The sequence below is a fragment of the Parasteatoda tepidariorum genome, chromosome 7 (assembly GCF_982258835.1).
Source record: "Parasteatoda tepidariorum strain Cologne lab strain chromosome 7, Ptep-v5.0, whole genome shotgun sequence".
NCBI classification, from domain to species: Eukaryota; Metazoa; Arthropoda; class Arachnida; order Araneae; family Theridiidae; genus Parasteatoda; species Parasteatoda tepidariorum.
Window position 1 is genome coordinate 85,342,152 of NC_141761.1, and position 16,012 is coordinate 85,358,163.

General features: G+C 27.0%; 1 protein-coding gene across 1 annotated transcript in view; it reads left to right on the top strand.

Moving 5' to 3' along the window:
* Nucleotides 1-7,152: 7,152 nt before the first annotated feature.
* The window catches only part of lft (Limb expression 1 family member lowfat), a 190,171-nt gene continuing 181,311 nt past the window's right edge, over nt 7,153-16,012 (top strand). Inside the window, exon 1 of the mRNA XM_021144480.4 lies at nt 7,153-7,621. Within this exon, the coding sequence (XP_021000139.1) occupies nt 7,447-7,621 (175 nt within the window). The 5' untranslated portion in view covers nt 7,153-7,446. The remainder of the gene's footprint in view (nt 7,622-16,012) is intronic.

The following is a 16,012-nucleotide window of genomic DNA, read 5'->3' on the forward strand; positions in this document are numbered from 1 at the left end:
TTGTCTTCTGGTTCAAACTTGCAAGGGTACGTAGTTGCACATTGAGGGCCGTAAACTCAGAATTGGGTCGGCAGTTCAACGTCGGCTATAAAACAAAATGATCGAATAAAAGATTAATTATTGTATCTCTTTCTCGTTTTTAACTTTGAATTTAAATGGATGATAGTTCATGAAAATTTACTTTGTTCGTCTGAAATATTGAGGGGGCTCTGTAGAGATTTCTATTTATAGGGGATTACATATACCCGCCATCCCCCCTTCAGGCATAATGCTATTGTTCTAAGAGCAACTCCAGATAGCCAACCATTGATAGTCGTAAACTCAGAATTGGGTGGGCTGTTTAAGGCCGGTTATAAAATAAAATAAAATGCCATGTTATGAGAATTCAAAAAGTCCTTCACAAATGTCTTTTGATTAATCTGACATTTAATCGTTTTTACAAATACTTTACTTTGGAAATGGCCTTAGCGAGTTGACTTTTCAAAAGAACTGTGTTGTCCTCAGAAAAAATGCTCGACTCCAACTCCGAACAGTTGCGAGATTTCGACTCCGACTACAACTCCAGACTTTATATACAATCGAAATTTTTTTCCGAATCCTTAGATAGTGATAATTCGACAAGTAAGTAGAAATTTATTATAAATGATACATTTCTATTTTTAAAGTATGATTAAAGTTAAGGATATTTCAATTAACTAAAGGCTCCGCAATCTATTTGTATTGTTCTCCAATCTCGATCCCTTGCAATTGCTTCTCATTCATCTTTGGCTTTACTTATTTTTCTTAAAAGGCTGTATTTATTTATTTTTTAAAAAAAGTCTTTATGTAAGAAAATTTATTGCTTTAATTTTTATTTGTGTTTAAAATTTATGTTTGGTGTAATTGAAACTAATGTTTAAACCTAGGAATATACAGACAGAATAAGACGTAGCAAATTAAAAGTTATTTTACTTATAAACAATATGTAACTACAATTTGTGTTCTATTACTTGATTTAGTTGTTATTTTTTACATCAAGTAAAGTGTAGACTTTAAAAAAAAAGATATTAAGACCTATAAGCAAATTTTCTTGCTATCATGAATCTACAGCCTCATTATTTAAATTAAAAATAAATAAATGAAAGTCACAACAAAAAGCTCTTAAAATTGTGATAATTTTCGAACTAATTAACTAACTGGAATTTCAAAAAAAAAGCTCAAATTATGTTTATAAACGAAAATAGCCTTTTCGGCACGTCTAACTTCAACTCTGTAGTAGCATTCCTCTGGCCTGCAGACCGACACGAATGATAATTTCTGCAACAAGTTTAACGAAATAATTCTTGAACTAACTATTGAATGTTAATTATTTTTAATTCATTACACTTCCACTACACTTCTCTAAACACATGTCTAATTTCAAATTCCTAAGTCTAACATTAAGTTGAACACCCAAAACAGCGACGTTAGCTGGTCTAATACGATTTTTTTAATATAGAGAAAAATTACACTGCCTATTATAAGATAATAGTTGAAGAAATAAATTTAAAAAAAATATTTATACAAAATATTGAAATAGTGCTAAATCATGACTAGAAAAGAGTTAGACATCAATATTTAACAGTGCACGCTCCCACACATATGAGCGTCTTATTACAAGAAAATTCTTTAGATATATTTCATAAACTAGAAAATGATTAGAAATATATATTAAATTAATCTGTATATTTATTTAATAAATATTTCAATTCAGCTAAATGAACTTAGATCTGGAATTTAGGAAACAAAAAATTATATATTAATTTCTTTGTTACAATGATTCTCCAAAAGTTTTAAAATTTTTTGTGTTCTTTTTCAATTGTTCAGTAAAACATAGGTTCAAAAATGTTCAAATGTGACAATTTAAGTTCGTGATAAATTGTAATTTAAATAATCAACATAATATTCTTACTTATAGAGATTAATATTCATAAACTAGAAAGCGGTAGCAAATCATGTATTAAATTTGTTCACATATATTTTTAATTAATTTTTTACTTTAGTAAAATAAATTTAGTTTTGGAATTTAGGAAGTATTCAGATTAATTATTCCTTTGTTATACATCGATTCTTCAAAAGACTAAAATTTTTCTGTGTTTTTTTTTAATGGTTCAATAAAATATCTTCAAAAATGTTCAAGTTTAACAATTTAAATTTGTGATAAGTTATAATTTAAATGATTCAAATAATTGTCATAATATTCTTTAGAATAATAGTTTTGCTCAATAAATATTTGTCTAAATTTTTATAACATCAAAAACTTTAACTGACTTTTAATTACTGGGAGTAAGAATCGTGCAAATTTTTGAGACTCCAATTTCGGGAAAATTTTCTTAAAATCCGTCTCCTCGGCCCCGCTTTTCAATTCGCAAATATTAAATGATTAATGAGCAAAGTTACGAAACAACTAATTATTAAATAGTTACTGTTATATATATATATATTTTATAAACTTTTCATGGAGTTAATTTAATACTAATAAAACACGTGCTGTATGGAATTATCTTTTACTGAAAGAAAAAATAGATATATTTATCTTGGTGCTAGGATTTATTAATATATATATATATATACCAATAATGTTTGTACACACTTTTCCAATTTAAAATTTTCCGTTTAAATTGTATCCTTATTTTAAAGAAGTTCCTTAGGATTGTGCTATATTTATAATATTTTGGTTATTATTATCGTTATTAAAAGTTTTGTGTTATAAAATAGAGCTAATTAAGATATTTTGAAATAGATATATTAAGAATTAATATTTGTTTTCTTTAAAAATATTTTTCACCATTTTTTACCAAAAAAATTATATTAATTATTTTTAGATTACTTATTTATAAACTACAAAAGCATTTTACATTTTTATAACTCTCTGGCCAACTAGCATTGTTTATAATATTATAGGAATGTTATGTGCAACAGAAAGTTTACGCTAATATTAATAACATTTTAACAATATTGTTTATAACATTATAGAAATGTTATGCGCAACAGAAAGTTTACGCTAATATTAATAACATTTCAACAATATTGTTTATAATATTATAGGAATGTTATGCCGCAACAAAGAGCCTACGCTAATATTAATAACATTTCAACAATATTGTTTATAATATTATAGGAATGTTTTGCGCAACAGAACGTTTACGCTAATAATTATAACATTTCAAATATTGTTTATAATATTATAGGAATGTTATGCCGCAACAAGAAGTTTACGCCAGTATTAATTACATTTCAACAATATAATTTCTATTTACATGAATAACAGAAATCATGCATGAATGGTATATGGTACAGGTAAATTCAATGCATTATTTTTTCTCTCCATATTTTGTACAAGGGCCAGAATTGCTTTGCATAAAGATAGTCACAAACTAATGTTGCTAATTTTAAATAACAGTTAAGTTCTTAGCGATAACAACGTATTCCTACATTGTTATGTTTTCCGAAAAATGTAAAAACTATTTACGGAGGATGATTAGGCTGTAGGCTGGGGAAGAGATAAAATTTTTAAAGCGCACCACCCCAAAATCGACTTATTTGACAAAATATTTTTTTTTTAAAAATAACAAAGTCATATATTACAAATCAAAAATAATCAGAAAAAAATTCATTTATAAATTAAAAATTAAATAAAAATCAAAGTTGACAGTTACTTTATTTTAAACTTGCAGCATCTCTACAGTGCTAAAATTAAATATTTACTTTCTCTGATTGCAGGGCAAAACTATAATTACCGTAAAATAATACACGTTAAATTGAAAAAGTAAATAAATAAAAAGTTTCTCCGAATAAAAAACTTGAATGGTTAATAAAATAAGCAAGCAGATTATATACAAACTGAAATGATCACGGATAAATGTTTGGGTCGGTGATTAGAGTTATTGAAGAAGTGATCGAGTCTTAGAAGTGGAACCAAAACGAACTAATAACAACCAAGCCAAGCTATATATTTTCATGATATAACGGTTTGAGGAAAATATACCGACTAATAGTAATACATACAAATCTAGTTATGAGGCAAATATCTTCTATTTGATATTTAAATTCCAATGATAAGTTCAGTTATTAAGAGCAAATAAAAAATCTCAGTTGCATAAAACATTCTGATATGATTTATTGGTTAAGTGATTGACGTCGATTTGAACTCGTACCCTCCCCTAATGGCCCTTCCCTTACAGCAAAAATTTTGTTCTGTATGATTACTGATTGCTAGTAAGAAATGGCCAAAGGCTTTTTAAGATATCCGACTGGGTATTTTCTATTCGATTTTTTTATAGTCCATATTTGAATTTTAATTCATTAGCTTTCGGAAACTCTTTAAAATTTTGATCTCCTATTTTAATATATAAAGTTAATTTTGTTTCTAGCAGACAAAATTGGAACAGGAAGTAAACTTAAATAAAAATAATATTTTACGGTAAAAATAGATTTTACGATAAAACGGGTTTTAGAGATGATGCACCCAAAAAGCCGTTACTTTATACCGTAATTTGATCCAGATTTTTTTATTATGTGTATCACCCGTAAAATCCATTTTTACCGTAAAATATTATATTGAAATTTTTACAGCAATATTTATTTAAGTAGAGTGATTCAATAAATTTAACGGTAATTATTACGGTAAGAATTAGGGTACATCAGTTTTTTTTATTGCGTAACATGCTCCGAAAAAATGGATTTTATGGTAAGAAGTACAGGCACCTTGAATGCTGGTATTTTTTACCGTAATGTGATCCGGAATTTTTTAGTGTTCTCTCTATTCCATCTCCTTGCCTTCAAATAACTCCCTATCTTGAATAATTACACTGAAAACATTCATTTTGGAAATAATAATTGATTTTAGAAGATTTATAATACTTTTAAACTCATAATAGAGTTATAGCGAATAACACATGTAAAATCGTGCAAAAAACCATTCCTCAATTTAAATTATTCAACATTTTAAGTCGTATAAAATTCGAAAATTAACTCTAACATTTATTTCTTTTCTCGAACCACAATTTAATTCTACTTTAGATATGGGCAATAAGTATAATAGAAAAACTTACATCCTGCAGTAACTCTTAATTATAGAAAATTTGTAATACATAAAAATATTTATGAGCATTTAGAATGTAATAGAATACATTTATATGTATAATGCATTCATAGCGTGTAATATATTTACAACTGAGCAAATTATTTTAAATTTTATGATGCATAAAACTCGAAAGCTATTTCAAAAATGTAATTTGATTTTCAAAAATACGGACTCAGAATTTAACTTTTTTTAAGATTTAAATAATTAGAATCGAAGTACTATTTACTTCGTTAAATAACTATTAATTATAGAGGATTTATAATATTTAATAATATTTCGATAATAAATTTCACTTGTACGCATAATATATATATATATATATATATATATATATATATATATATATATATATATATATATACATACAGGGTGTTCCAAAATTATCTTTACAACTTCAAAAATTCTTAACTTCGAACATAAACAAGATATTTATATTCTGTCTTTTGCATGTATTACTGCAACTAATAAAGTTTTTTTTTTCAATAGGCTGAAAAGTTTTAAGTGAGGATGTGGACACCACAACAGAAAGCTCAATGCGTCTCATGGCCGTATTCGCTCCACATTTTCTGGGCTTGTGCTGGGTCGTCCGGCTCCACTTTTATGCAATATTGATCGCGTGCTCATGAAGCTTGTGTGCCATGCACGGATGGAGGGTCTGGATGGTGGGTCTCTTTGGAAATTTGTCCTGAAATTTGTCCTGTGTATCTGATTTCGTCTCTATGAACCATGAGACGCATTGAGCTTTCTGTTGTGGTGTCCACATCCTTACTTATAACTTTTCAGCCTATTGAAAAAAAATTTTTAGTTGCAGTAATACATGCAAAAGACAGAATATAAATTATCTTGTTTATGTTCGAAGTTATGAATTTTTGAAGTTGTAAAGATAATTTTGGAACACCCTGTATATATATATATATATATATATATATATATATATATACATATATATATATATATATATATATATATATATATATATATATATATATTTATATATATATATATATATATATATATATATATATATATATATATATATATAGAAATTTTTTTTTTTCAGATTGCAAACAAGGCGGGAAATTGCGTGCGCGAATATTTCCACCTTGCCTCCAAATTTCTTCTACCTTTAATTATAATTGAAGTTCTATTTAATTCATGCAATAATAATTAATTGCAGAATATGAATATTTATAATACATGAATATACATTTATAGTAGAATTATTTTATACGCATAATAAATTTAAAAAGCATAATACTTTTGAAGTTGAACAATTTATTCTCAGTTTTAAGGTGTTAAAAAATAGAAATTAACTGAAATATTTCTTTCTTTTGAAAAAAAGGAATTAAAAATTTAAGTATACTTTAGCATTAGGGGACTATTGCCAAGAGTGGAAATTATTATTCTATCGTACGTATCATGGTAGTTTTCAAAAAATAGTAATTAAAAAAAAGTTTTTTTCGAATTGTCAAACACGGTAGAAACTGTACGCAATGTTTCCACTTTGAATACAGATTTCTTCCTACCTTTAATCATTATAGAAGTACCATATTATAGAATATAGAAGTACTATATTAAAGAATATAGTATTTCTATAATATAATAATTATTAATTAATTATTAATTGTCGTGCAATAATTATTGAATATTTATAATATATAATTACACTTTTATAGTAGAAAATTTTTATACGCATAATATATTTAAAATACATAATTCCTTTGAAATAGAACAATTTATCCTCAATTTTAAGGTGTATAAAATTTGAAAACTAAATGTAATATTGCTTTCTTTTGAAAATAGAAATTGAGAATTTAAATATACTTTAGCTAAGAGCGGTAGTTGTAATTACATTATGCGTATCATGCTAGTTTGCAGCAAATAATTATAAAAAAAAATAGTTATAGAAATTCTTTCGGATCGCCAAACACGGCGAGAAACTACGAGCGCGATGTTCCCACCTTACCTTCAAATTTCTTCCTACCTTGAATAATTATAATAGAAGTATTTACTTCGTGCGCCACCTATCTGAAACAGGGGTAAATCTTCTCCTAATCCGACGACTCAAGATACAACAAGTAGTTGGGCGTTCGAGGCAGAGCTGTAGGTTCAAGCGTCCCGAACAGTCCTCTATATTCCTTCATTTTTTTTATATATACATAGTGACCCAAGGATCTCATAACAACTTTATAACAATTTGTTCGAAAGAGTCTCGAATTCGAAGACGTCCGCTGCAACTGAAAGCAGTGTTTTTTCTGCTTTAGGTTCGCAGCTTGACAATTTTTTTTGTGTGTTGTGACTAGTAGTTGAGTTTGTTCTTTTATTTTCGTTTTCAAAATAGAATGACGTCTAACATGGCAAGACATAAGACGAAAGCCGCACCCCCTGTCCCCCCGAGCCGCCGCACAAATTCGGTGACGGGTTCGGTGTCCGACGCTCGGGCCAAGACCATCCTAAAGGAAGCCGTGGATGCTGTAGTCAACAGCTTCGCAAAACATACTCATGGATATGGCAGAGGTAGGTGGTGAAGTTACTTTTCATGTTAATACAGATTAATTGTTTATTTAGTACTATTCATCAAATGCAATACAAAGATATGAAAAAATAATTTCAAATTTGTAGAAGTTTTGAAACAATTGAGGTAAAAAAAGCGACCATGATCAAAATTTTAATGATTAAAATCTAAATTTTATTGAAAGCAACATTTTAAAAATCCCAAATAGTAAAATTTCTTATGAAAAACTATGCGTGTTTCGATCACTTTCATCAGTAGGATAAATGTACACATGGTGTCACTTTGATATTTAATTTATCCTACTGATGAAGGTGTACTAATGTGATACCGAAATGTAATCTAATTAATACGCATTTCGATCACCTTCATCAGTAGGATAAATGTACTTTTGGTGTCACATTGTTCGGATACTTAACCTACTGATGAAGGTGTACTAATGTGACACCGAAGCGTGCATAGGTTTTAACAAAATATTTTACTATATGCGATTTTTAAATGTTGTCTTGAATGAAATTTAATTTCATTCAGAAAGGATTACTCCCGTAATTTTATTTAAAACTTATTTGAATGGATTTGATTTATTTAATTTTACTTATTGTTGCACATTCATCTACCATTATAAACCCCTTTGAAGAACAGGTTAGAGAAAGATATCACAAAGATTCATTCATGTTTACGAATGTATTAGAGATACCTGCCTTATGTATTAGAGTTGGAACCGTATGTGATTATCATAACATTTATATGTATGTTTAAGTTATCTATATAGTGGTCAAAATCATTTGAAATGAAATTTTGTCAGAGTTGGAACCGTATATGATTATGTTACAGTTATATATATAGTTATCTATTTGTAATAGTGGTCAAAATCATTTGAAATGAAACTTGATCAGATAATGAAATAGAAACGCCTGAATTTTGATATCACGTTAAATAAAAAATAAGAAATATCTCGCATCTGTGATTCAAAAAGACATTAAGAGCTGGTAGGTAAAGCAATTTAAGATTTAATTTTTAAAATTAAGACTCTTATGCTAAAATATAAAAAATATTTCTCAATTGCCGTACAAGTTAGCACCTATGGACATCTGTTTCTTAAAATATTCCACATTAGTTGCGATAAATTGAAAGTTTCATCTTGAATAGTTGGTAGTTATGATCATCTTATTGGGGAAAAATTTGCAAGTCACTTTTGAAATTTTAGAAGAAAAAATTGGTAGAATAATTATCTTGATTTGAACTATAATCGAAGAGAAATATAAACACAAGACTTTAATTATACTGCGAAATAATCTTTGTCAAAAAACTAGTACTTAATTGTAAAATTCTAAAGACACTAATTTTTAAAATCGAAGTAGCAATTAAAATAAGAAGCAATCCCATGTATTTAATTGTCTTGTTCGTCAACTTTTTAATCTGTTAAGTTTTTTTTGTTCGTGCTTTATCAGTGTTCTTATAATGAGGTCTTCAATTTTTAAAAAAGAATAATGATTTGTTTATTGTTTTAGTTACTACTTTAATTTTAAATTGTTGCAAAATGAAGGTTTTCGAATTTAAGTTGCATACTTTTCAGTTATGGTTATGAATGTTTTGTGGCAGTTACAATTGTAATAGCGGAGTTGAGCTAACAAATGTTTGCTGCCTGAACGGAGTAGTTCATTTAACGCAAGCATTTCACGGGTGTAAATTTTCTTCAAAAGAAAAAAAAAATTAAATATTTTAAGAATGTTCAAGGAAAAAAAGGATTATATTTGCACTATAATATAAGCAAGTCGGAACAGGGTCAGAGATGCCGATTTCCTCCGGATTGTAAAAAAAATATTTTCTAGTGGTAACGAAATGTAAGTTATTTTTAGTTTGGTATTTTTCATTTTAAACAATTTTTCCACCACTACATATCAAAAATTCAAAGTATCATAAGAAATGCAACTTCTCGTGATGACTGTTTTGAAAAGTAAAAGTATCCTTATACTGGAAGTTTTGCTATTTAATTCGCTACAAATTTATTATAACTTTTGATGAGAAGTTGGTATCCCTGCCGTGTTTAAGCTTCAAATAAATAGTTAAAAAAAATAGTGTTGTTTTGACGCTATTATATACACCATATTTTTCAGCATTTTAGCATTGAGAAAAATATCTATTCCAGTGGTAAAGAGCTAAGGCCGCAATGTTTAAAATAAATAGATTTTTTAATGAAATTTTTTTCGGAGTTGATCCCTTGAAAATTTTCTGGAGTTAACCCATGAAATATATATCCCAGTGGTAAGGAATTGAAGCTGGAATGCTTAAAATAAATAGATTTTTCAAAAAATAAACATGAAACATTGCTGATCACCAAATTAATTCGACACCTCGAACACATGTAATGAGTTATGTTGTTTTTTTGGTTGAAATACATAGCATTTAAGTGACTCCTAAAAAGGCTGTTTTTTTTTACTGCTTAGGTGATATACTAACTATCACTTTAACAATTTTAAGGGATCCTTGGACACCCTAAATTTTTCAAGTCGAGCTTTGTATATGTTTAAATTTTTTCTATTTAGTCGTTGGCAGATATACTAACTACCACTTTAACAATTTTAAAGGATTCCTGGACACCCTAAATTTTTCAAGTCGACCTTTGCATATGTTAAAAATTTTTCTATTTAGTCGTAGACAGAATTAATTCAAATCAATAATATTTAAATAGCATTTAAGAGGTTCTTAAAAAAGTAAGCTTCTACTGCTTAGATGATATGCTAACTACCACTATAAAAATTTCAAAGGATCACTAAACGCTTTGATTTTTTTAAATTTCATTCCTAAGTCAATTTTTTTTTTATTTAGTAGTAGACAGAATTTTTGTAATTCAATGAGCATTTAAGTAATATTATTATTAAGTACCATTTAAGTGGTTCCTAAAAAGTAAGTTTCCATTGCTTAGATAATATGCTAACTAGCACTATAACAATTTCAAGGGACCACTGGATGCCCGGTTTTTTTTTAATTCGTTCTTCATCTGTATGTCTAAATATTTTCTATTTAGTGGTGGACAGAATTCTTTCAATTTAATTTATTAAAGTATTTACACATAATATACGCTTCTACTGTAAAAAGTATTTTCTGGATCCATAAAAATTCTGTAATAGTTGGAGGAAAGGTATGCATCACATAAAATGTCAAGACTTAGAATAATGTTCAATATAAACATATATATGATAATCATCTTTGATGATAATTATCAAATACGTTAATTATCGAATACGATAACATCGCTATTAGTATACCGCTTTGTAAAATGGTGATGGTTTATCTAGTTGCTTTTAATATATCATGAGCACAGCAGTGCAGGCGTAAAACTACCATAAATATTCATTTTACAACAATACACATTTAGGTAGTAAATAAAAAGTAATTAAATATCTATTCCATTGCAGTGTTTAATTCTTTTTACGGCTCAGGGTTTTACATGTTTGATTTATTTACTCAAGCTATAATTTTAACTATATTTTATTCTATAATTAATTTTATTTTAATATAATATATATATATATATATATATATATATATATATATATATATATATATATATATATATATATATATATATATATATATATATATATATATATATATATACATATATATATATATATATATATATATATATATATATATATATATATATATATATATATATATATATATATGTATATATTAGATTATAGTTACTAATATCAAATAAAAATATGAGCATTAAGAAGGATAACAAAATACTTCTGTACTGTACTTTGCAGTGAAGATTATGTTTTTTTTTGTAGCACATAGAGCACATAATTTTTTGGTTGTCAGATAAAAACTTTACAAAAAGTTAAGTTGTTGATGATGTACTGGACTTAATGCTACTCGCTTCTATCCCCTGTGCCTTGAAAAAGGTCAGTTGATGAAGAATTGAAGTTACAAGATGATCGTGAGAAAGCTGATTCGTATTTTGCAATTTTCAAAGATTCAAAAAACAAAATTTGTGTTCCAATACTTTTGGAGAGCAACAAAACTATAAAGCACTCGTAAGACGAACACTCTTTTATCAAAAGATTAATAGATATTTTATAGATTTCTGAGATTTTTATAGATCATTATTCTATAGATTATACATATGCAGTGGTGGTCAAAATCCTTTTAAACTGCGTTAACAAATTGAGGATCAAAATTATTAAAGAATATATTTTTCAACCACTAAATGCGTAAAAGTTGACAACTTCGGTGTTACTAATAACTGATTATAAAGAAAAATAGTAACGGATTATAAAGAGGAATATTAATATTTTGGTATGATATTGAGGCACATTGTTTTTTTCAAAACTAACGTGGCTGTTAATTGAAGAAAATGTCTATTTAGATGCAACTTATTATTAGATTCAATATTAATTAGATTCAACGTATTAACCACTTTTCGTTATAAGACTTTTCACTTCATTATGTGTGATCGGGCAATCGTTTACCCGCCGGACTCATATTCTGCGAGAATAAGAATAGCACCTTTTTTAAAAGAATGATAGCATGTTTGTGATTAAGTTAAATGAATATTTTATTCGTTTTGCTACGAATCTTTAAAAACATAACAACGCTGAGATTTCAGAGCCCAAATATAGAGTTTAGTATTATTAAAATATTTCGATAGATACGGATATCTTGCTCATCTAAGACTAATGTTAAGAATAAAAAAATAAATAAAAATAAAAACAATATTTTTAAAAACCACGTTTTTGTAGTGGAGAATAATAATTAAAAAACAAAAATTTGAAAAACGAAAAACGTGGGGAGCATGAAATACATAACAGTAACAGTATTAGTACTCATGTGAATATGTGTATGTATATCAGTAATTGTATCTGGATGTAATTGTATGTGGATGTGTATGTGGCTGTGCATGCGTATGAGTAAGAAAATGTGTATATGTACTGTTATGTATTTCATGCGCCCCACGTTTTTCGTTTTTCAAATTTTTGTTTTTTAATTATTATTCTCCACTACAAAAAAGTGGTTTTTGAAAATATTATTTTTATTTTCTTTGTACTCACTTCCAAAATCTCAATTTTTTCACTCACTATACACAAAACTTTTCAACTGACATGTGACACTAATTTGAAATAATCGAATCGACGTAAAGAGACAATCGCGAAAATAATAATTTTTCTTTAATTTTAATTTTATTTTACTTTGTATGTCTTTTTTCTCTTCATTTTCATGCATTATCATTCAATTCTGAACTATGTGCCAAATTTGAAGTCTGCAGCTAGTCGGGAAGTTAGTTTAAAATCGATTACAAAATTCCACTCGAACAGACATACACGAAGGCAAGTTGATATAAACGTGGTAATAATTGAATAACCTGACTTTAACTTTTAAAAAAAGGTTATGTTTCAGAAATTGAACATTGGCGAGTTTAAATGGTTTAAACTTTTCTTATACAAAATTGAACATAATTTTTAACCATTAGGCGTAATTATATTCGTCATAAATCTAAAACGACACCTTACACGGAGAAAAAATAACCTGGTAAAATTACCGTAATGGATCGCAATCATATTTCGGTAAAAAATACCCTGATTCTGGTAAATAAACTTAAAATATTTGGTATTTAAACCATTTATTTGGGAATTTTTACTTTCGTATGGTGACGTTTACGGGAAAGTTTTTTACCACAAATTTAATCAAACATACAAAACTGAAAAGTAAGCTTTACCGAATTAATATTTTTATGCCATGCTCTAAAATATAATGATAAAATTACAAAATTTCACAAATTTTACTATATTTACCAAATTTTTTTACATATTATAAAACCTCATTTTTTGTTGTTGTTAATATTACCCAAATCATTAACTGAGCGATAGAATAATAATTACCGAGTATTTTGGTGTTTCGATAGAGCCAGAAACAAGGTAAATTTTTCCACTTTCTGGAAGTTATGTCCATACATTTTTTCTCGGTGAAGATTTCAGACTATTTTCTAATTTCTAAAAAGATACAAACGGGTTTTTTTAGTTTGTTATTTAAATTACACAATGTATAGAGAAAGAAATGAACATGCATAGAGAAAGCTCATCTCTTGTAGTATTACAGCCTCAAAAAGAACTCTGCTATAAGAAGTTGAGCTATTTAAATTACATTTTCTGGAAAAAAAAAATTCAACCAAAATATAGCAGTGAAACTTGGAGGGGGTGAACATAGATGTGGTACTTGCACTTGCTTGCAGTCTCGCATTTTCTAATGCAAAACTAGAAATGTTCCTTCCTTCCTTTATTTATTAAAACTGGGTACCTGGGCCGCGCAGCGCCCCTACCCCATTCATCATGAAATATAACATACATTGAATTAAAAACATATTGGGTTTAGCATCATTATGGTAGCTATAGAAATGTTCCATAAAAAGGGAAATCTTATTATTCTTTTCTTTTAATAAACTAGTACTATTTATTTAAGATAAATTTTTTAAATTGATCTAACATGACGTTTTAATCTGAAGTAAAAACTGAAATTGTATAATTCCTACTGCAACGTACCTTCAAACTGACACCTAAAAAATTCTTTTAACTGGTAGCAATGTTTTCATAAAATAGCAAATTACTTCTTTTTAACTTGCATTTTAGTTTTAAAAAAAATCAGGCAAGAAGTTATTTTTTTAAATAACGTCAATGTTTAACTAGTCTTAAGGTTTTTGAAATTTGAAACCCTTACGTAAGAAAGCTGAAATTTTTGTTAGGATTTATTTTGCCTAAAAGGGCTTGGTGCAATTCCTTTTTGTTTTCATCACTTTAGGGAAAAAATATGAGATTTCTACTTGTACAAGAGAGAAATTTTAGGTGATTTTTTTTATTTTGTATAGCTGATTACAATATTTTGTTTTTAGTCACATTAGAGCATAGCTCAAATTTAAATTTCAATAAAAGCATTAGATATTAAATAACTTTAATCTCGAAACCTTGTTCGTTCTCCTGCTTATAAAAACAGGGCATTATAAAAAACATTAAAACATCTTGTATAATATATAACACTTTTATGCCGCTTTTTACTAATTACCAACTCAATAAATAATAATGTTCAAACAGTTGAGAACGTTTCGAAATAAGCTTTCAAATTCTCAAATTCTCTATAACTCTCTCTCTCTCTCTCTTTATATATATATATATATATATATATATATATATATATATATATATATATATATATTTATATATATATATATATATATATATATATATATATATATATATATATAAAAAAATATAAAAAAAAGAATGAAATTTTATTAAAAAAACCGGAAAAAAAAGATATAATCTTTTCTTCAGCTCACACAATTATATCCGCAAAGCAGGCTCTAATGAGTTCTGTTTACTTGCAGCTTAAGCGCAATAAATGAAACTCATTGTTTTTCTTAACTTTCTTCGTGTTTTCTTGTATTTATTTATGTATATATATATATATATATATATATATATATATATATAATATATATATATATATATATATATATATATATATATATATATATATATATAATATTAAATAAGGATCTAATTTGTATCAATACTTTATTCAACTTGTATGCAGAAAAATGCTTAATTCATCTTGATAATTTTTTTGCGAATGCGAAATGATTTTCGAAGTAGCATATTTTTGAATCTTATCATTCTTTTTATGTGATATAACACTTAACTCATTGAAAAAAAAAAAACCGAATCATCGAGATTCAAAGTGAGTGTTATAAGTAAAATTTATTGATTTAGATCCAAGAAGAGCTTTGATGATATTTGAATGCATTCGAAGCTATGCTAATAATATATGATTGTCGTGATGATTTCACACGAGCTTTGAGTTGAGATTTAGTCCCAGATAAATTGTTTTTCTTACAATGGTATTTTCTCATTGAATATTTAGTTGTTTTGGGTGTGATATCTTTATCCTTGATTTACTGATGATTATAAACATGCGATTTTTATGTATTTACTTGAATTCTCCAATTTAAACCCTATTCTTCTATTTCATATATTTTGACTAGTATTCTTATACATAGCCGTCAATTTGTCCAGATTTTTCGGAAGAACTTATTTTTATAATTAAAAATGGTTGCGAAATTCATGTTTATCTGTTTACCTGGAATCATAAATTTAGTTTCATTATATTTTTGACTATATATAAATATATAAATAATTAAAATAATTATAATAGAGCATAATAGTAAGACTATGATATTCTCAAACTCTGTAAAAATGCAATAATATTTTTGTCTTTCATTATAATTCGGTTATCTTTTCAATACTGCTTGGAAAAAACATCCTCCGAAGGAGTATTCAGTATCGTCTGCAAAGAAACCAGGAATACTATTGTATACCAGTATAATATGTATTTTT